The following is a 23,078-nucleotide window of genomic DNA, read 5'->3' as shown; positions in this document are numbered from 1 at the left end:
TCAGAGTCTTGCCCATAGTCAACTTTTATGAAGTGAAGAAGTTGGTAGTTGAACCCGGCTCTACTGATAACAAAGCCCACGTTCTTTGAAACACTGGGCCGGGGAGCCAGAGCGATTGTGCAAGTGAGGGGGGGTCTGAGTAGGCTGGGTGGGTGAGGTGTACGCTGACTTGGTAGACCCCCAAAGCCTCCCTGGGGTCCCTGAGTATGATGGGAAGCTCAGGATCGTGGAATGGCTGCAAGAAGTGTTCTGTGTTGCTAACTTTGTTGTCCAGGGATGTCCATGGGGAGGGGCCGGGGCCCAGACGGAGCAGTGCACGCAGCAGCTGAGGTACTCAGGATCCTGGAGGCTCTCGGTTTCCACCACTTCTCTCCAGGCCGCTTCTCTTATACAGCATCTTTGTGAGGATTGGAAAAAAGGCGCGCCTTCCTCCAAGCAGATGCAACTGGGCATCAAGTTCCCAAGTTTCACTAGCAGAGGCTGGGCTGGATCTCTGACCCCCGCACCCGCCTGATCTGATACTGTGGTCAAGTGAACGATCTCTACAACTGTATCTGGGAGACTTGCTTCCCTCCCACTACACATGCGCACGTGCACACACACACACACACACACACTCACACGTGGACCCGACACCCTCTCCTTGCCCAGGGAATTCACTTTCCCGGGGTTGGGGGGAGAGACTGGAAACCTGTGTGACTTGAAGCGCTTCATCCCTCTTTTCCCGCGGTCTTTCTAACCGAATCTCTTCTAAGAGGGGCTGCTGGCTGGGCTGGGAGCTGCCCTGAGAATAAAATCCACAAGGTCAGGGAGAAGTAGAGCAGAAAGCAGCGATGTTATATCTGACTTTAAGGCTGGAGTAACAAAGAAGATAGGGTGGAGAGGCACCGTCAAGGGCAGACAAGGCTTTCGAGGAGCCCCCTCCCCCCATCAAACTGTTAACACGCAATGCAATGCTCAAGTCTTTATTAGAAAAAAGAAAAGAAAAGAAAAAGGTAGCAGCAGCTGAAGAGTGCGTGCCAGCAAGAGGGGAAAGAGGGGAGAGCCACACTGAAATCAATACTGGCCAGGACAAGCATTATCCCATGTGGAACACCTCAAGCCTCTGCCTAGAAAATTTGATTGGATCTTCAGAAAAACCTATTAGTGTGTTGTCAGGACAACACAGGTGATAACTGACCAGCTCTCTTCAATCGATGCTCTTTACTTGTGGAGCTCCTGATTTTTTAACAGCATAATTGTTTTTTTAATAACCGGCTGGCTCACGTACTCCGGCAAGCGGGGAGTCAAAGTCAGACTCCCAACTTAAAATATAGAGAAAACTGATGCTCCAGCCACTTCTTCTTAATCACACAATTACTTTATGGAGCGCCAGGGACGGAAGACTGTGGCGGGGGTGAGGCTTTCTTCGGCTAAGCCAAGTTGTTCATAAAAGTCACAGAAGTAATTACACAAGTCAAAATTATTTACTACATGACATCCATTCTTCACAAAGGAGCCTTTATTTATTTTTCAAGAAAAATGGCAAAAACGGGATGATTTCAGCATGGCAAGGATACCATAAAGCAACAGTGGAATTCGTTGTCAATTACAACACCTTTTTAATTTTCAACTCAAGAGCTGACAACACATTTTATTTGGGGTTTTAAACGCACTATACCAACAGCAGTACTTTACCGTGCTTCAGACCTTAGATGTCAAAGTACTTCACAAACAAGTAACTGGAAACATTTTGGGGTGGAGGCTCATTATAGCTGGAGAGAAGGGCCCACAGTGGAAGCGATTTGCCCAAGGTCACGGGCTGAATCAGAGGCACGGCTGGAAACAGTACTCATGAATACTGGTTCCTAGAGTCGGAGCTCACCACCACCAGCCTACCCCCTCCCACACACACCAAAACAAACCCCCAAAGTCAGGAGATAGCAGCAGGGAAGAGAAGTCACCTGCCCTCCAAAGCCCAACATGTCCACGCTGACAATTTGCTCTACAGAATGGAAGCTGGGTGTGCAGGTCAAAGGTCTTCACAGACTGCAGTTGCTGAAACCAGGAGAAGTAGTTGCTAGTGAAAACATATAGGGTTCTATGCTTATTTGGGTCAGCCTGGCTTTCCATCCTGAGCTTCTGAGTATGCTCGTCAGATTCTTCAAAGTGTCAGCCTTCCAGGAGGGCTTGATGGTTTGCACCACAGCTGTGCTCAGCCCACCTGGCAGGTCTGGGCCTTTCTCTGGTTGGTTCTCTCCAGAACCTGGTCTATGTACCCAGGGTTGGGGTGAGAGATTCAGAGAAGGAGAGGAGAAAGAGAATGAGAAAGGGTGGAAGAGAGAGAGAGGAAAAGAAAAAAGAAAAGAAGAGAGAGGAAAAGGAAAGAAAGGAAAAAGGAAAACAGAGAGAGGTGGGCTTGTTTTAAACCTTTGCAGGCCCCAGGACCTCTTTGTCAGGAAGCTGTGCCCACAGTGTATCAAATACATTACAATCCCACACTGAATACAGTTTATACCTGATTATTTACCAGTTCAGTTTGGTTGCAGTTTGCTGGTTGACAATGTTATGGTTTTGTAGATATTTAAACATTTAATAATTTTGATTTTACACTTTCCTTCTCTGTCTTTTGGAGCTCATATTTTTTTCTTTCCAGGCTCTTGAAATGTTTATAAGACATAGGCACTATACATATTGACCTTAAAACAGCCCAGAGGGCTAGAAGAAGGGAGAGATGGGAAAGAAAGAATGTTGACTAGGACAGCAAGAAACAAAATCAAAACCACACTGAGGCAAACATTTACAAAGCAGACAGAGGGAGTTCTCGAAACTATAGAATTGCTGGTTAGAAAGAAGAAAGGAAGCAGCCCTTACCAGGATATTTCCAGGAAAAAAAGACGAAGAGATGAAAGACCAATCCAACCACAGATGAAAAAAAACTCTCTCTGATTATTCAATAATTTATTGAGCACAGGGCCAGATATTGTGCTTGGCTTCCAGCTCCAGATACAGAGCTGGATGAGACACAGTCTCTATTCTCAAGGAATTTACTGTTTTATTGAGGGAGACAGAAAGGTAAACAAGCAGTTCAGATATGTGATAAGGACATGAATTGCAGTAAGCATGAGAGGTTGGGAAAGCACAGAGCAGTAACCTAAGGGAGGAGATGCTCCCGGAATGTTCAAAGGCACAGAGGTGTGACCAGTGATGAAATGGAACTTGAGGGGAAGTCAGGTAGGGGTTGGGGGGCAGGGGGTGTGAGTGGAGGTGGAGGGTCACAGGGTGGGACTGAAAGGCCAAACTAAATTGATAGCAGATTGTGAGCATTTGGATTTACAGTAAGTCCCCTATATACGAACCAGTTACGTTCTGAGAGTGCATTTGTAAGTCCAATTTGTTCGTAAGTCCAACAAAGTTAGCCTAGGTAGCCAACTAACATAATCGTCTATATAGTACTGTACTGTAATAGGTTTATAATACTTTTCACACAAATAATACATAAAAAACAAACAAACACAAAAAATAAAGAAGGCATTTTTCATCTTACAGTACAGTAGTACCAGCTACGTCACCGCTGCTTTTACACTTGCTTCCGGACATCTTGGGCTTGAAATAAAGATACTGCACTACTGTACTCTATACAGTACTGTACAGTAAAGTACATAAAAGCACAACCACTTGTAGAGGATGCACACGCGTGACAATGTATGCCAGACACATGAACTAACTTACATGCTTGGATATGCAAATGCACTTTCACATCTTTGAAAGTTTGCAACTTGAAGGTTCATATGTAGGGCACTTATTGTATTCTGCAGTCTAAGATTAACCAAGAATGGTTTCCAAGCAGGGGAGGGACCCCATTCACTCCAGTTAGGGCTGATGATGGAGCTAGGGGCCGAGGCACTGGGGAACCAGAGAAGAGGCCATTGCATTCCTGCCATTGAAGGTAAAGGGCCTGGACCAGGCGCATGACATGGGAATGATGAGGCTGGGTCACCTTGGAGAAGTGTTTAGGGGGCAGCGGGCAGGGTTTGGGAACCAGTTGGAAGTGGGAGATGAGGGCAACGGAGGAATCAAGAATGACTCTCAGGTTTCTGGTTCAACTGAATGATGATGGTTATTCATTGAGAAAGGGGATATAAGAGAAGAAGCAGGTTTGGGGGACACTTTTCGTTTCCCCAAAGCCTTGTGATCCTAAGGAAGGTGCTATGTCCCAACGGGTCCCTTGAAAAGCGGCCAGGAAAAACCAGCAAAACTCTTTAAGAGGTGGGGAGAGCAGGGATGTGGAGAGTCACTGGTAGACTATGTGTTTCTCTTTGGCCAAAACAGAAGCATGACCCAGAGACCAAACCCTAGAAATCTGTCCATTTGGCTTCAGAAGAAAGGGGCTTGAAATCAGTAGGGACCAAGAGGGAACATGACAGGCACCTCTAGGGCCATGTTGGACGCTGGACTGGGGCTCCAGTTGTGATTCATGGTTGAAGGGAGTTTATTGGAAGTTAGCTCATGAAAGCTCCGAGCTACACACAGAAATCTGTATTCTTCCTGGCTAGCAACAGAACCTATGTAACAGCTAGTGCTGGATTGAGACACAGACATCTATCAATCATACCAAATTCATTGTGTTAAACTCCATCACCCAGAGCTGACCCTTTCCTACTGGAGGAAGTAATGAGCTAGAAATAAGTGCCATCCGAAGCCGAGTCTAAGTAAATCTGTGATCATGGACATTTCAAGCCATAGCTTCAGTTTGGGCTTTCAAACAGATGGATACTCTAGCATGAAATTGCCAAGATTAAAAAGAGAACATTAGTTTAATACACATGGCTGGGGAAATGGCCGGGGCCATCCATGGAGCTGGGTTCCCAAATCCTGGCTCAGGACTTGCTCAGCCTTCACAGGAAGAAAACAGCCCCAGAGCAAAGCAACTACTTTTCTTTCCCAGTTTTTGATGTTGGCAAAGGGAAGACAAATGAGGGTTCTCTGGTTTGGGGATGGCGTGAATGAACCACACGCGTCCATAGATAAACCAGGAGCCCTCCAAACACGCTCGTTTGTTCACACAAAAGCTAGGCTGGCAGCCCTCTCGCCAAGCCATGTTCACAGTTGGATCCTTAATGCATTGTGAGCATTCAATCAAACTTTTAGTGGTGAAACTCTGGGAGCAGAAAGCCAGCTAAGCCCAAAGGGTCCCTTGGCTTTTCCATCTTTTGTGGTTGTCTGGCTGTGCGCTCTTATGGGTTTTGTTGTCAGCAAACTCCTGGCTTGCCTTTGAGCGCGCCAAATTATTGAAAATGACTACAGCTCAAGACTGGCAAGATGATTGTTAAAAACAGCCCTGGCATTAATCATAGCTTAAGAGCTTTTGGAAAATGATTCTAATTCAGAAGGGGTGGCTTACAAAGAGCCTTGTTGAAAGCAAAGCAGACATCAAATTCTGAAAGGCCAAAATCCTCCTTGGTACCCACACCTGGCTTCTTCCCAAAATTCAGCTGGCAGAAACGTGTGGTTGGCGGCGTAGCTTACCCCACCAGCTCACCCTGTCTGAGGCCACCTCGGGTCTTCCACGAGTCCCACAGCATCTCTCCCCCGGGTCCCATGGCATTTCTCCCCCAGCTCTGGGGCCCTTGAGATGGGAAAGACTTCAGGGAGCGCCCACAGTTACAAGTTTACTGGCGGTCCTCGGAATAAGGAAGAGGTGGCTGGGCGCCTCGTATTCTGTCAACAGTCGGATGCCTTAGACTGGTGCTAAAATAAGCTGTGTGCATAGAGGCAGCTGCGTGGGCAAACACACGGTCAGCATTTGCAAGGAGCCAGGCAGGGCAACAAGCTAATACGTCTGCCTTTTGCCTGCCTGGCACAACAAAGGAGAATGATTTTTGCCGTCAGCGTTCTCCTTATCACGGAATCATTGCACAGTTTAGTATGATTAATGGTTTCCATTTAGGAGAAGCTGAGAATGAAAACAGTGGGGGAGTGGTGGCAACTCGGCTGGGGGTGTTTGTGGTTGCACCTTGGGCAGAAGGGCGAGGGAGATCTGGCCCGTGGTGGCCTCTACCTTTCCTTCTGGCACGACTGGGGAGGCACTCTGGGGCGAAGAAACACATGGCTTTTGACATGCATTTGCAGGAACAGTCTGAAAGCTGCAACCTTGTGATGCACTGCTTGCTGTTTCCTCCTTGCAGCCTTCCAAACACTTGTGTCTGAGAAGCTACTCCCTCTTGACCTGCCAAAGGGAGAGTGTTTCCTTCCCAGAGGTTCCTAACTAAGGGCTGGGTCTGAGAGGCAGCATGGTGATGGGGCTGGCTGGCTGAAACTCAGCGGAACTACCTACACCACTTCTTGGCATTCCTGATGGCCACGTGGGGATGCCACACAGGGAAGGACCCCACCTTTGTGCTAGTACGGTAGCGGTGACCTTCAACATGGCCACCTCTGTCTCTGGAGCCCGGCTGGTGGACCTAGTCTCAGCTCTCAGTGGCTGGCTGTCCCGGGAGTTCTTCTTCTCCTCTCTGCAGCATCCCTTCCTTTCCACTTCTGTAGGCACTGCTTCTGGTCAGATCTCACGGCTGCTGGAGATGAGTGGTGAGACAAAGGCCGCCGTAGCCAGAGACTTGAGGGTGCTGATAGAAACCAACCGGGAAAACACAGAGGATTCAAGAGGGCCTGATTTTTTTTTTTTTAAGCAATAGCCTCTGTTACTGAAGCCAGAGAGGGAGAAACTTGGTGATCTTGGCTGGGTCTAGCGTGACTCAAAACCCTTCTTGATGCATTGGTGTCTCTGCAAGGAAATCTATTATTTTCCATAAACTGTCTTAAGCATCTCCCGGGCTACATTTCTGGCTGTGTTAAGAATCAAGCCATCAAGAACAGCTGTGAATGTTATACACTTTCAGCAGCAGCAATGGGCTTTGGCAGGGAAGTAGGAGCAAAAAAACCCAAGTAGGACATTTCGGTTGACAGTAATGGCATTTTCCCTTCCTTGTCCAAACGATAAAAGATTCATGCTCCTAATTGCAACACTATAGCTTTCCCCATCACTTTATTCTGGGAGAGGAGGTTAGAGAAAACAGGCCTAGAGAGAGGGAGAGAAAGAGAGAGAGAGAGAGAGAGAAAGAGATGGATAGTAATTTCGTCACTAGCTAACAGAGACTGATTAGTACAGAAGGCTCCCTTCCATAGCAATACTTTTTAATCAGGGCTGCTGTGTCTGGGCAAACAGCTTTTGTGGATTAGCTAGACTCGAGCCTGCCAGCATCCGTTGCAAGTTTAAATGATGAAATACACAACCACAGAGAAAACAAACCAAAAAGAGTAATAAAGTCACACATTTCAATATTCGGTAACCATTAAGGGATTTAAATATTTGCTTGCTATTAAAGGCTTGCATTACACTCTTCCAACACCAGCTCTGGAAGACTGAAATATCAATTACGGATCAATTTTCCCCCTAAGTAAACACTAATGCAGGATAAACAGTATTAGAAGATGCAATCGTAACATTGCTGACTTTAGGATGGACTTCCTGCTGGTAACAGCAAGTTTAAGCCTGGTGATTAATTAACCTGAGAAGATAGCACTTACGGAAGTTTTAAGGCGATCATGTCTGCAATATGATTGTGAGCAGTGCACGTTTGGAGGGCAGCTGGAGTCCTGCGTCGATTTGACCCTCAGTGGTAGTCTTCATTTTCCCCAGAATCACCACCCACAGCTCAACACCTCCAAGGATTAGGAGGGAGTAAAGTGGGAGTTGAGGGTGGGTATGCGTGTGTGTGAAGACAAAAAGCAGTAGACTTTAAGTCCCATTCCTTGCTGTAATTAATTCTGTATTTAAATATGGAAGGTCCGAGTTGCATTTCCTGCACTGACCACCAGGGGCAGTAGACATGTTTGCTTTGGGAGGAAAAATAAAAACACAAAAAACAAACCAGATAACATCTCCTGTGTACAAAAGAGCCTGGAAGCTGAGGACTAGAAGACTTGAAAACAGAAGATTCTGGCTTTCAAGTCTCAGTTTTGGGGTGCTGACATTATCCTTGTGCCTAATACCCTCTTGCTGGCACGTGTAACGATGTGGTGTGGGGATGACACGTGGCTCTTATGGAGGCACATTTCACAATTTTGAGATGAACACAAGGCAAGGAATATGGTTTGAATTTTTGCAACATGCCATACCTCATTCTGAAGGCCCCTCACAATGTATGTGGCAATGGTGAGGCTTCGCTTAGCCATTAGCAAAAATGTCATTCTCTCTCTGTAGGGAAGAGCAGATATTCTGTCCCAGCGGGTCCCTGAGAACGATGGGACTAATAGCAATAAACTCAGGGCTGGCTGGCTAACTTGTTCAAGGCCAACCCGAAAGCTACCTATATTGAGGATGAACTTCTAAATGTCAAGGTTGAAATACAGAATTGGTGACCTGTTCAGACTAAGTATAAAGTGAGATTCGGGCAACCAGATGCTTGGGCTGTCTCCCTGTAGTGATCTACTACTTGCTAAGTGCCTACTACGTGCCTACGACTGACTTCAGTGTATTGGCCACAGAGTCTTTTGGATGACGGCCAAGAGTCCCCTCCCCTTCTCCTGCACAGTGTGCCAGGACATCCAAGTACTTCATTCTGGAAATATTTCCAAACCATACATGTGCGGCTGTGGATAGAAATTTCACTCTGAAGGAATTTGGCAGCCAGCTCTTCATGACTAAGGGCCATGTAGGGTCCTTCCACCTGTAGCATGGTGACTGCCCGGTTGCTTTAAAGCTCTGGATGACAGAATCAAAGGAACACTTCTCTGTGGACTAAGTCCACAGCAGTACAAGGATTACATTGCCAACAGACGGAGGACAGTGAAAGATCATGCCAATTAACATCCGCATAGCACCTCGGGGTTCCAGCTGATGTATTTGGAGAAGGCAAGCAGGCCAAAACATTCGTGAAAACTCTCTGGGGGAAATGAGGACCATTTTCATTCCCACACCAAAGGGAGGACCGGGCAACTTATCAAGCTCCTGCTGATGTGGACTGCTTCTGGCAACTTCTCCTTGCATACCCTGTGGGACTCAAGCGGCAGAAGTGCAGCAAGCCGCCACCTCACATCTGCCTCCGTTCACTGAACATCCTGGGTCCCCCTTCTCTGCAGGTCGCAGCTGAATCTGGAGCCTCATGCTACAGACAAAGGGAGAGGGCTGGGGACACTAAACATACCACGTGCCACGTGGCCTGGAATAACTACCCTAGTGAGTGGTGAGGACAAAGGGGCCCTTAAACATGCTAAGGCAAACTTCACAAGGGCATGAGGTGTCCACAGGAACCCAGATGGCTCCCTTCACTTGAGTCGTGACCACTTCTTGGTAGCCTTGGGTAACCTCTGTCTCTTTAACCACCATTTGCCTCTATCCTGTATCATGATTAACATGTAACATGCTTACTCTGCATCTGGCATATTATTCACTCAGCACTTACTGCCAATCTCACTTCTCTCTCCTAACACTGTGACCCCTCCCTTACAGAGCAGGAGACTAAGGCCGGGCAGGTTGGGGAACTCGCCTGAGGTTCCACAGCTAACAAGTGGTGGAGTGGGGGTCGGAAGCCAGGCTGTCTCTTAGCACGTACTCTTGATCTCTAGCCTCTATCACCTATAGGTCTTTTTACAGAGCTATGATGAACCAGGGCTCCCCACTGCTCCCTGCCCTGGGGCAGAGGCTGGGAGAGGCCCCTGAAGTCTTGACTCCTGTCTGGACTTTGAGAACAGCCAGAAGACGGACCCCACGCTCCACACCTCGCCTGATTTTGCTTTCTTCTTCCCATGCGAATCAGCGGGCTGGCTGGGCTTATTGCCGACTATACCTCCAACTCACTTCGCTCTCCACTAGCCATCCTTTAAGGTCTAGCTGGAATCCCAGCTCCTCCAAGAAGCTGTCTTGACTCTCCAGGCTTCACTGATTTCCGTTCTCCAAGAAATTTCCACGGCACTCTCTGGGCCCCTTAACCATTTTTGGGGTGCCCCCCACAGCTGGGGACCATTTCATGTTTTTATGTGGGTGTGACCGATGCCCCGGTTGGTCTCCAGAGATGATCTTACACTTCCCTGTGTTTCTCACGATGCTGAACATACAGCGGGCGCCCAGTAACTGCATGTCCGATTAGCAGATTTTTACAGAGACAGGCGAGAGACCAGGCCAGGATGGAAGGGCTGAAATGAAGTACGCAGCCTTTGGTTTTTCCGGAGCTTACCTTTTCTCCCACTGCTGAACCTTCCCCACCACCTGCCCGAGAGAGAAAAGGGGAACTCAGCTACAGCTGGGTGGACAGTGGGAAAGGGCCTTTCAGGGCGGCTCACGTGTGATCTGAGCATTTGAAAGATCAGTCACCATGAAGTGCAGTCATTGCTCGCCTCGGCCTGCAAGGCAAGGGGGACGGTGACAGACTGAATCCTGCTGTACACCCGGCCCGGAAGCCCCAGCAGCCTAAACAGTAAGTGAGAACAATCTTCCGTTGGCGGCCAGGCTCGTCCTCTGCAGATCACGTCTTTTTGTTAAAGGAGAGAGAACTTGAAATGAAGAAGGATGAATTGTGAAGACACGAAATCCCAAAGGAAGAGACAAGTGGAGCAGCCAACACAGGGGAGTGGGTGTGGGGTGCTGGGTGGAAATAGGGGAGTGAGGGCGGGAGACGCATCCACGGGAGGGGCCGTCCCAGGCTGGCCCGCGCTGCAGCCTGCGCACCTGCACAGATCACTGAGTCCGCGATGCCAGAGCACCTGGCCCACCTGTCTGCTGAGAGGGGAGGAGAGATCAAGTACAGGAAGGATGAGCAGAGGAGAGAAGGCGGTCCCAAGAAGCCCAGCCGGCAGCACCTCCTAGCATCTACCGCCCGTGCTCCTGGCCCTGCGCGAGGTGCTAAGGAGGAAGCCGGACTAGGGGCCCATCTTCTCCCAGGCCGAGACGTCCGTAAGAAGTCCATAATGAGAAAAAAGGATCACTTGGTAACATTAATTTTTTTTATTAAGAAGACAGATATTTTATAGTACTTCTTTTTTTTCTTTTTTTTTTGTAAAAATGGTATACATGAACCAATACAAAATGCGAATGGAACACATGGATGTGGAGTTTCATACACCGTAACATCGTCCATGTACACCTCAAAAACAGAACTGCCTAAAGGGAAAAGTCAGACGTCGGTGTGACTAAAGAACAAGCTTATTTGGCATCAATTATACATCCTTCATTATTTTATATTCCTTTAAAAAACACAAAAAACAAGTTTGTTCTTTCTTCACTCTCAAAAAAGTGATCAACCTGTACAAAGTAATACTCAACAATACATTTCAAACAGTGCACTGTATACTTAAGAAAAAAATACATAAACCGATATACAACTAAAATCCATAATTTCCTGTTTTTGCTTTGTTTTATTATTATTATTATCTTTTTCCAATGCATGGGGCCTACACTTTGCAATCTACCTGAGACGGAAAACACCAATCAAAACACATGAACCTGAGACATGTCAACATTGTAAGCCATAGAGTCACATCAGGAGCACTGCACTACTGTACACTTTTCAAAACGGAAAGATGGGAGGTCCCCAAAATGAGATGCCAATTCAGTGAGCAATGGTAGGGTTTATGTTTTTTTTTTTCGTTTTTTTTTTTTTTTTTTCCTAAAAAGAACAACTGAAAAAAACCTTTCAACGACATGCTAAATGGTTCTCACCCTTCGATACGATTATACTATGGTCGGAATGAGTGCTAAGGGCTCGGAATAGAGCTGCACGTTATAAAATTCACTGAAAAAGGGATGTTTGTCGTGGCTTTTTGTCTTGGTTAAGTGCCTAGGGATAGGAGAGGGGAAAACAAAACGCTGCTCAATATGGATTTTCTTTTACATACCAGTCCGTTCCCAAAAGGCCCCCGTATTGCAATGGTTCTATCAAAGGTTAAAATAAAGACAAGAAAAATAAACACGCTTTCAAACAACAAAGAGTTGACACTTTTTTTCCCCTTAAATAAATCAGCGTAAGTTTTCCACATAATGTAACAATAGTAAAAATGCATCTTGCAAAATCCAAAATTACTCACTGAAAATGTTATATAATATATATTTATATATATATAGATCTATCTTTTTTTTGATGCCATCTTTCCAAAGGGACTGTATTCTGGAGTCTGGAGCCTTACCAAAACATATGGTAAGAGTTTAGTTTTCGTCCTTCAGGACTACTTCTAGATTTCCTAGACGTTTCAGTGAAAATCCCCACATTTCTTTAAAAAAATGTAAATGGTAACTTGACTCCTCTGCCTTTTCCCAAGGCTCCCCATCTAAGATATGTTCAAGGTAACTTATTTTAGTAGCTATGCACTATGGCTGCCATCATGCGAGGATCAGTAATTTTTTGGCAGATGGTTCTTAAGGCTGAGGAAAGAGGCCAAGGCTAGTGTATGAAAGGTAAAAAGATAAAAACACTCACATCTGAGTTTTGATTAAGTAACTGAAAAATCCCTACATGCTGTGTTTCCACCTCTGCTCTGACCTTTTGAGAACTGAGATGGACGGCAGACCAGTTTGAGAACAATACTGGCCCTTCTTTTGTACCTCCTGCCTTTGTCAAGCCTAATCTGAAGGAATGAAAGTTTCACACGGATTCGAGTTGGAAATCCCAGCATGACAAATATCTGTAATATACAGTACATGCAGGTCACATCCTACTGCCTTCCTAACTAAGCACAAAGGAAAAAACAAAACAAAACAAAAACAAAACAAAAAAAACCCCCTGTCCCATTCAGTCATTCGCACATGACACAGACTTGCTTTTTCCTACAAATTAGTGAGAAGTAAGGCCGATTGGGAAAGGTGGATGGAATCATTTGGAACAGAAATAACCAGAGCAGAACTATCTTTCCCCCCTCCCTACTTCCCCTTCTGTGGCAACTCAAATTTATCCACTTATATAAAAGGAACAGACCTCACCTGTCAGGTCTGTTTAGGGCACTGAAAAAGGAGGAGGCCTTTCCGCCCCAAACCTTTCTGGACAGCGTGGGGTATCTATACTGAGCCGTCTACAGATACAGAATTAAAGACAGATTCAATCTCATTGTGACACACCTCACTTGCAGATAACCCTGTACAGTAATGTAGTTCCACAGCAAACAGAACAGTTTCTGAATCACAGTCTAAGTTTTCTAGTCTTCACTGCTCTAAGTATTTGAAACATGGGCAGCAGCAAAGAGTTCTCATTGTTTGTTCACCCAAATCTTTACGACAACAGAGAAGAAATGCATTATGGATACACTAAATTCTGAACTATGAAATCTAAACTGTGCTGGTTCTCCTTTTATGAAACTGAATTTTGAACAGAAAGCAGTTACTTCAAAAAATAAACAAAGGAAAGGAAAAACAATAAGAAAATAAGGGGTGGGGGGTAAGATTCTAAGGAATCCCAGCAGGCAAATTCCAAAATGGGAGATTTTGGAAAAAAAAAAAAATCCAAAGTTTTTTGGGAAAAATAAATGCGCACAAAGGAGGGAGGAAAAAAAAAAAAAAAAAGGAACACAACCAACAAACGAAAAACAAGGCACAGAATTTTCTGCAATCTATCCAAACTAAATCCAAGTGTCCAAGTTTGACTTGGTAGGAAGAAATAAAAATTGAAAAACCAAACAAACAAAAAAAGAGGTGTCAAACAGCAGAGTGTACTTTTCAAAGAACATTTCTTTCTTTTCTTTTCTTTTTTTTTTTTTTTACACAGCAAATCCCAAGCCTTCCCAGTCTCACACCTTTCCACCCATTCGTAAAAAAACACACGAATTTCTCGCAAGTTCCGATATCACTGTCTCTTTATCATCTAAATAGGGCCAGTTGGACACCTCATTGAAACAAAAAGGCTGATCTAGATGAAGTACTCTTTCTTTTCTTCGGAGTTGTTCTGTCCTCCTTCTGCATTGATTATAGCTGTGTCTGCGTCTGCTGCGTCATCGGCTCCTTTGGCTTCATGAGTGAAGTATGTACCTGAAAGATGAAGGGGTAAAGCACCGTGACTGTCTGATGGCCTCTGTGTCAAGTGGTACAGAGATGGCAACTTGCTTTATGGCCATCATCAGCCGAAGTGGTGTGCAGGCAGCAGAGGGGAAAAAACAATTGGAAGAAGAGAGCGAGGTGGGTGAGACAAATGGGGATCCGGGGGTTCCAAAGGCACCACTCCAACTGAACCGCTGCGATATAATTCAGCAAATGAGACATTAGAGCCGTGATTATGACCAGAGGATGTCAGCAGAAGAAGACGTGAGTGGGAGCTAAAAATGCAGAAAGCTGGAGAGCTGCTGACAGTAAACGCCCAGGACCAATGGCCAGATATGTGCACGTACATGGTTAAAGACCAAAGCAAGGAAGAGCAATTAGCCAATAAATGAATTAGGGCCCTGCTGATGTTCTACTGTCATCTCAAATCATTTATCTGAACCCTCGTCTCCTGTCTTCAGGAAGCACTGTTGCCTGTCCGTAAGTGAGAATGTGCTTGAATTTGTACAAGTAGGTTTGGTTTTCTTCTGCCTTCCATCACAGAGTGGGGTTCCAGATCGAGAAATAATTTGATATTGTAACAGCCGGAATCAAGGCGTGGGATCTGCCTTAAGGAACAAGTGATTCTCGCTCCTGATGTCACTCTAGCCCGGACCCAGATTCATGGATTTGCTAATTGGCATAGTCACTTTATAATGACAATAGACAGAACGTTACGGAGTTGGTGACACTCTTTATCAGCAAGTCCCAATGGTTTACACGGAGAAAGACAAGGGTTGCACCTCAGTATGAAATACGGGTAGAGCTTCCACTGCCCATCATAATCAAATCACCCTCCTCCCATTAGGTACTGTATTCTCCAGGATTCTTAAGTAAGAAAGGCTGATCTATTTGTTGTATTTTTCAAGTTTTCAAAGTGACAAGTCTGAGAAGGCAGGCGGTCAGATGGTCCCCCATGTCCCTTTCCGCTATAGAGTATGCCCTCTTCCCTGGGTCCCGTCAGCTGCTGTGCAGACTTTGGCCCTGCTCTCTGGCCGAACAGACTGCCTCCTGGGCGTGGGCAGAGGGTATACAGAGTGCTGGGCATGGGCAGCACTCATTGAAGGACCCCCAGTACTGAGGGCCCCAAACCGTTTTACACTCGAGATGGGCACTTCGGATTCTTAAGGTGATTGTCAAACACCTTGGACCTCTGTTGCTGCGCTCAGGGGACCCTCCCCAAACCCGAGTTCTACAATCAAGCAGACTGCCAGTGCCTGGAGTTTATACTATAGGAAAGGCTTGGGAGCCCACTGCACAGCGCTTGAGAAAAATACCCGAGAAAGACAAGGGCCGACAAACAAAAGGAAGGATAAATTATGGAGAGGGGAGAAGAGGCTCAGAGCAGCATGGGGCAGAGAGGAGGAGCCTTCCCAGAGATGATTGCCCATCCAGACGGCACAGTTGATAAGTGTGATGATTAATGGCAATTTAAATCAATTGCACTCATAATTTTAAAAATACATATTTATGTGGCTTTTAAGGCACATCAAACCAAGAAAGTATTCTAGCCGCTGTGACCAGCTTACCCAGAGTTGGGGGTCGGGGAGCAGGGCTAGTCTACCTGCATCCCGCAAAGCAGAAGGTTATGCAGCTGCTTTTTCCCTGTTTATCATTTTGGAGTTTACGCCACACCTCACACACCAGCCCCTTATAATTTTTACTCTATCCCCAATAATGAACTGTAGAATAACACACCTATAAAGCTTTTCATTTAGAGAAAAATCCAAATCAAGGAGTGCTACTCATCAGCTCTCAGAGTCCTAATCAGCCGCTGCTAAGATTTCTATTTTTTTCTCTCCCAGTTTCAGGAATCAAGGAGGCTGTGTGGCCACAGAAACCAAACTGCCTATCAAGGACAACCTTGCTAAGTCCCCCAAAGGCAGGCGCCGTGGTGATACAAGGCCTCCTGGCTGCCCAAGCGCCTGACTTACCTTTATGTCTGGCAAAATAGCGCCCCAGGATGATGAGCAAACACAGCATGGCAAACACCACCACGGCCACGACGCCGCCAATCACGGCGTGATCCACTGCCCTGATCGCGCCTTCTTCACCTGCTCGAGAATCTGTTGAAATCAGAAGAGGAATAGGGATGTAGAGGGTATTACGAGACACCAGAAGCCCTGGCGACACTGCCTCCAGGGTCAGAGGTCACCTTCTTTCTTAATGGAAGAGTCAGAGAGAACAGTCAAGATGGACCAAGTTCCCCTGAGGGGACCTGTTCAGTGCTGCACTGATCTGTTCTCCCCTCAAGGCATTTCATTCTAAGCGGCATCGGATGCTAACGCATGTAAACAAGCTTAGGGAGCAGGGAGAGAAGAAATAGAGTCTGTCCAGTCCTGACCTGGTCTTGGCATTCCCTCTCTCTGTATCCAGCTGCAGATCCTATTCAGGAGGCCGACCTAACTATTTAAGGGCGCTCAGAATGGCACCTTCAGGCCGTAACGGGAGCTGTGGAGGGGTGACTGGAGCATCTTTCTAGAGATGCCCAGGGACTTATTCCCTGCCAGGCATTTGCATGGGAACAGTAAGGAGCTCAAAAGCCCCAGCTGCCTAGAGATAAAACAAGGATCAGGGGACTAGAGACAAGTGACGTACCTGCTACATTTGGGATGTATGAGGGAGTAAGCCTCAGTCTAAAAACCTAAAAACCTATTTCAAAAAAGACAGCAAGGAATAATTGTCCATTGCCACAGATGGTTTTTCTTTTATTTATTTAACACTTCACGATGCAATTAATTTTCCTTTATAAGCATCACTCCCTCGGGATGTCTTCTTTCGACTGAGGAACGACATGTTTGGCTGAGGAACAAATCCAAAGTGAACCCCGAATGAGCTATGGCCATGCAGAATGGATGTATGGCAGTGTAAACAATTTTAATTTAGGAATGTGTCTACATCACCCCTTGCTGAAATCCTAATGGCACCCGAGATTTATAATGTAGTAAAAAACAATTATTCTCCCGTTGATTAATACATTAACATTTTGGAGTGGAAGCCAAACCATTGTCTTTTTTTTTTTTTATTGAGTCAAGTACGACACCTCCATTAAAATGATTTACTAGCTGCACCTTACAATTTAAGCACAGCAGCAACAGAAACGGTAAAAAACTTTTAACTTTACATGATTTGTGAAGTCATATGTGAAGGATTTACCATTTAAATCTTTCAGTACAAGAAGCACATGGCCTATAAATCTGTCCCTGTAGCAGTTGCTGGACGCCTAAGAGAAATGCATTTCACCAGGAAGACGGAGAGTGCAAATTCGAGTCAATTTTTAAGAAAGATTTCTCTCTGTCTCTCTCCAAAGAACAGAGCAAATCTCTGAAGCCTCCACCTCTAATAATATTTGAAGTTTATCGATCAAGGGTACAGATCCGTGACAGCTAAAGGTAATGGTGCTCTTCTGAGCCGAAACCTGATACAACGCTCTCAGCAGGAGGGCACGATTTACACTTTCTATCGATATTTCCAATTCTGCTCTGAGATTAAGTACTGAAGGATGTGGGGAAATAACTCGTGACTGAGGGTTCCATGAAAAGTGCTTTAATTAAGAGTTTAAATTAAAAAATGAAATATTTAAAGTATTTCATTAAGTTACCTTTGAAAGGACGACCAAAAAAAAAAAAAAAATCCCAAATCCAAACCCAAACAGAAGTGCCAAATCAGAGGCAGCAGCGGGTCGCCCAGGACAACAGGGTGAAGGGAGTTTAATAGGAGAATGGAGATGGGTTGGAGGCGGAGTGCACTGCAGCTAATTAGCCCACTCCGTGATGTGTGGGCCCCTCCAGCCACATGTCTAATAAGCTCAACTTGAAATGTGGCAGAGTGGAATCTCCCTTCGCAGCCCAACGTGCTGCCTACTGCAGAGTCAACAGCCTCTGCGTCTTGAAAGTCATTTCAACGAGGCAGAACTCAGCTAAGGAAATGGTTTTTTTTTTTTTTCTTTTAAGACAACAGAGCTTGTTGAAGGGGAGCGTGCCCTGGAGGGTGCCCCTGGGGTATCTGCTGGAGGATGGTGCTTTACACGCTGGAGACTCTCACCCCAACTGCACATGTTCAAAATTGCTCACGGGGAGACCAAAGTCCTGGAAAAACCAGAAAGTTGTGCTTTCCTTAGGGAGCTGTCAAAATAGGGGATCTTGTGGGAATGAGAATTAACTCATCTCCAATGGCCATGAGCTTCAGACCTGTTGAGAGATAAGGCTCTTTCTATTAACTCCCTGTGTCTTAAGAATTGGGTGAGAAAAGCAAAGTGATGCCAGCTACTGAGCAGCGGGGAAAGTTAGGTACAAGAGGCGAGAGGTGAAGAGAGGTCCTGTCCCGGGAAGATGGAGGGGAGGGAAGCTGCCCCAGCACAGGCTTAACCCACCGGGAGAAGCACTCCCCTGTCCTCTGTTACAGGACTGACTTCTCCATGCCTAGGCACAGGAACATTCTAGAAGCCTAGGAAAAGAGAGCCAGAGAGAGAACAGGGGGGAGGGAGGGAGAGAGGCAGGAGAGATGAGGAAGGAGGGGGAAGCTCTGTGATAAAGAAGAACCAACCAACCAACCTCACAGGGTACGTATCTGTGGGATTAGTTTTTCCAGCCAAAACCATTCTTTTGACCTTTGCTCCCCATGAGCTCAGAGCTGAAGAGGCTCAGTGCGGCTCTTTTCTCCCTGCCCTGTGCCCACATGAAATACCTGGGCTCTAATTACCTTCCCTACCCTCAAGGACATACGTATTTTACAGATACTTATTTATAGGGGTAACCTCTCCAGCTATCTTCTGATACTCACTTTGATCAGAAAGTTTACTACCACCAGTTAATCCCCGAGACATCTTTCCTGCCTTCAGTTACTGCAGACGGACCCAGAAGGTAAGTGATGCTGAATTTACAGGGCACAGTGTGGGTTGCAGCTCTGCCCCGCCTCTTGCCACCCCTGGCCCGCCCCGGGGTTTACTGCAGCGGGCACTGATGCAGTCCTGGCCATCCTCCGTTGCCCGGCATGGCCTGGCGTCCGATACGAAGAGTGGCACTGTTTCCAGACTCGTCTCACTCCTTTTTGTGTGTCCACGTGTGGGTTGGGTGGGGAGTTTTTACAGTGCCATTGATTGGTCCAAGGTGGTGAGGGGCACAGCTGAAGGCTGGTTACCTACCCCTAGATGCTGTGGACTGGTGCCTCATTCACTGCACGAAGCAGGAACACAAGACTCTACACAGAGAGGCACCGGGCTAAAGCAGTAGGATGCAAACTGGAACCCAGGGTGGTTATCAGCCACCAACAGGAGCGCGGCTCTGACAAAGTCCATCGGCTGTGTGGCCTTTCCTGTTCTGCTCACAGAGCAAAAGCTCTGGCCAGTTCCGTGAGTGATTACCTCGAACTGAAAACCCTGGGAAAGTCTATGACTTTCACTGTCACCCACAGATCCTGCTCCTCTTGGGGTGCAGACCCTTTCCCTCAGGTCCCGTGAACTTGCCGGGGGACATCCTCTCCAGATTTCGGGCTGCTTTTCTCAATCAGGCAGAGAAGGAAACCTACCGGATTCTACAGCTGTCCTCAGCTTCTACACTGAAAAATAAACACTAGCAACATGCCCGATCCTCAGGCAAGTGGACAGCTCTTTGGTTTAGAGGGAGTATTTTCCTGTCTCTAAGGGACACGATTACTCCTCTCAGTAACGGCTGTAACCGTGTTCATCCTGCTGGGACTTAGCTTTTCCCCATCATCGCAAAGAGGAAAGCCACGTTTTGACCTGGTGTACATTTATGGCACAGAGGTTATTCCAGCCTTGACGAACCAAGCAAGTTTGGGTGACACATTCCCACTGGAGTGTGGAATGCCATCCCGATCACTTCACATGGGACTTCAAGTAACGGAGGCGTTGTCCTTCCATGAGCCTGATTTTCAGGGGCACTTTGTAGATGCTGGGAAGTGTCAACTCAGAGTTGGGGCACAATCCTTCCTGCCTGCACTGTCCCGTGCTGCAGCCCCGTCTACGGCTCTACGTGTAGCACGAGACTCTTTAAGGACAGCTCAGTCATGAACTGTTTAGTATTCATTCGTGAGTTAGCTCTTCTTTGGGCAAAAAGCTGGAACAACTTGGCTCCAGGTGAGGGTTTCCGAGCTGCTTGCAGAATGCTAAGTTGGCTACCACTGCTTGGGTCACAGCTTCACCCACATGGGGTTCCCATTAGCATCTTAGAAACCGCCAGGACAAAAAAATTCAAAGACTCTCCCAAGAGTGATGTCCCAATCTGCTCAGTTTTCTTTACTTTGGGCCAGGTGAGCTGGCTTGATCCTTTCCTCGTGGGCAATATGCAAGGGGGAGTTCTAAAGACACTCGTTCCTTAGGGCCTGACAAGAAGAGTGACTGCTAGAGGAACTTCAGCCTCCTTCCCCTCCCTGCAGGGGCTTCCTTTTCTCTACTCGTTCCTACTCCTCAAATGACTGAGTGTAGGGGCTCGGGCGGTCACGCTGCCTAACAGATCCCGGTTGCTATGGCTACTTTACCAGCTGGCACGGGATGCCTGACATAAACTGCCATGTGAATGCCCTAATCGTGGATCTGTGAAAAGCCTGGGAGGCTCTGTTGTCCGAGGCAGAGATCCGTGGATAGCCAGGGAATGGCCAGGATGTCCTAGACAAGTTCCTGGCAGACAGCGACGTTGGCAGAGGGGCTGCTGAGCAGACAGCCCGCTGCAGCCGCAGCCGGCCTACCTTGAGCCCAGGCCACAGAGACGGCGGACACTAAGATTGCCACCTCCGACGAGAGGAAGTGTGATACAGTAATACGGTTCAAGCACACGGCAGAGGGCGGGAGGACCACCCTGCCTTGGCTTTCGTTCACCTTTCAACCCACCCTTGGCCTGGGCTAGAAAGCACGCTTAAAAACTTGGGGAGAGTTAGACACTCCCCTTAAATGCACATGCTATTTTTAAACAAACGTTATAAACTACCTGAGGTCTCATCTCTAAAATTAATCCCTAAAACATAGGGGAGGTTCTAAGGAGATGGGTCTTCCTACCTCTATTTATTGGACAATTCATATGGTCAACCTTCCGTAATTTCTCTATCGATGAATAGCTGGGAAAAAAGTGAAACTGTTGACTTTTCACAGCAGTTCTGTCACTTGCTTTAGTTCTAGTCTTTTTCCTGGGCTGAGGTCTGGCTAGACATGTCAGTTTAATTAGAAACTTCGAGAAGCGGTGCTGACGGTGGAATCGCTGCCCCCTGCTTCCTAGGGCTGTAGGGATTAGTCTATCGCATAGGAAGCTTAATGACTATGATGTCATTTGTTACTTCTTACTAGAAAGAAAAAACCTGACAGTGGATTTTCCACATCTGAGACAAACCCAAAATCTGACCTCAAAGACTAAACAAAACCAAGCCCCAAACCTGGCACCATCTGAAACCCGCAGCTTCTCATTCTCATCACCTATCGCAGCTCCCGCCATGGCAACAAAAATAAGTGTGCATTTTAAAAAGCACAACTTTATTACTGAAGGGGAACAAACTGAATGGCATGCACTGACAAAATGCCACATTATTTGCTAATCCTAATATGTTATTCTTCTTTAAGATTTGCTTTTCTCAGCAGCAATTCAATTATAGATGCTACAAATCCTTCTGACATTTAATTCCCTCTTGTCAGAGAGTAGTAAATGTATACAGTACATGCACAGCTTTCCCATTAAGATGTTAATATATATTGGAGCACACTAGCCTCCGTGCAGCATAACATTTCTTTTCTGTCTTCTGAGAAAGTGGAAGGGAAGGAATAAATGTAAGGCAAGAAAAATCATGAAGGTTCTCATACAGCATCCCAGGCATCTAGGACTACCCCTCGGCTGCATCTCATTCTAGCAACGTAACTGCAGCTACGCTATCGTTTCAAAGGAACTATGTTAAGCTACTTAAAGGAAAACTGCAGTCACCATCATCATCATCATCCTGCCACCCAGAGCTCCGCAGGCATTCACAGAAATCAGAAGTACCGCACACGGGCTCTGGCTGTACGTTGATCAGGACCTGGGGCTCTTTGGCGGTTACTGCCTATGTTATCCTCCAGAAACAGGCCCAAACAGGAGATGCAGGAAGAGTTAGGACTTCACCTCCTGTATGGCCCACTGGAAAGTGCGCTGGACTTGCCCACAGATCTGGCCTAGAAGCTGGGCTTCACTGCTTTTCTGTGAGACTTCAGGCAGGTCAATCAGCTACTCTGAGCCATGGGGCACCATCATACAATTCACAGGGGTGTTTTGAGAGGCCAGTGTGTCGCTGAATATGAAGCGGCCTCTCTGGGCCAGGGCTTGGCATATCATAGGCACTCAGTAAGTGTTTGCCAAATTGAAATCTGCTGTAATAAAGCCTACAGAGGGCTTTATTCCAGTTCCAATCCCTGATTCCAGGCAAATACTTATCAGCTCTTTGGGGTAAGGGTCGTACTGCACACTCAACATTGTTCTCAGAGGGTAAGATGCCCCACAGACACTAGCTGAGTTGAAGTCACCAAACCCCTTCTTTTCATTTATGTAGAATGGCACACAGTGTGACTGGTGGTCCTGGGTGGTGGTCAAGGCTGTGGGCCTGGCGGCTGAAGGCCACCCAATCCAAGTTATCACTCAGGTGTACCATTTAAGTATCAGGATATTAAATTCTTCTTGTCAGCTAAACATGAGAACAAGATTTTTTTTTTTATGTTGATTTTTCTCCCTTCTCAAGTAACTTGATTTTGTTAATGTAACCAACAGTGGAAATGACTTGAGGCAACAGGATGCAAATCCTCCCAAAGACATTAAGCATCACCAAAGAGACCACAAGGCACGCTCCTGAGTCCTCTCTATTCATCTAACAATAAGGACTTAGAAGTGTGATGGCCTTTTCCATTTTAAGCAACAGGAAGGCACTGAGGATGAGACTGGAGTTTTCCTTAAAGGAGTATACATCTGATAAAGAGAACAGCGTTGTAAAAGTATTTCTAAACATACATTTCCCACTAGAATCTCTCTCTGGAGAAAGATGCTTCAGTGGACCTCAGGCATTTGGGGGTGTGAGG

The 23,078-nt window shown here is 46.5% G+C and overlaps 1 protein-coding gene across 4 annotated transcripts in view; it reads right to left on the bottom strand.

The window, feature by feature from the left end:
• Positions 1-10,966: 10,966 nt before the first annotated feature.
• The window catches only part of CADM1 (cell adhesion molecule 1), a 325,465-nt gene continuing 313,353 nt past the window's right edge, over positions 10,967-23,078 (bottom strand). For all 4 annotated transcript variants that reach the window (XM_082411115.1, XM_082411116.1, XM_082411117.1 and 1 more), the window contains 2 exons: positions 15,970-16,101; positions 10,967-13,987 (listed from right to left, as the gene is read on the bottom strand). In XM_082411115.1, coding sequence (XP_082267241.1) covers positions 13,869-13,987; positions 15,970-16,101 — 251 coding nt within the window. In that variant the 3' untranslated portion in view covers positions 10,967-13,868. The remainder of the gene's footprint in view (positions 13,988-15,969; positions 16,102-23,078) is intronic.

The sequence above is a fragment of the Balaenoptera physalus genome, assembly GCF_965194825.1.
Source record: "Balaenoptera physalus genome assembly, chromosome: 10".
Lineage (NCBI taxonomy): Eukaryota > Metazoa > Chordata > Mammalia > Artiodactyla > Balaenopteridae > Balaenoptera > Balaenoptera physalus.
Note: the sequence above shows the minus strand (reverse complement) of the source record. Positions and strands in the feature narration are given on the sequence as shown.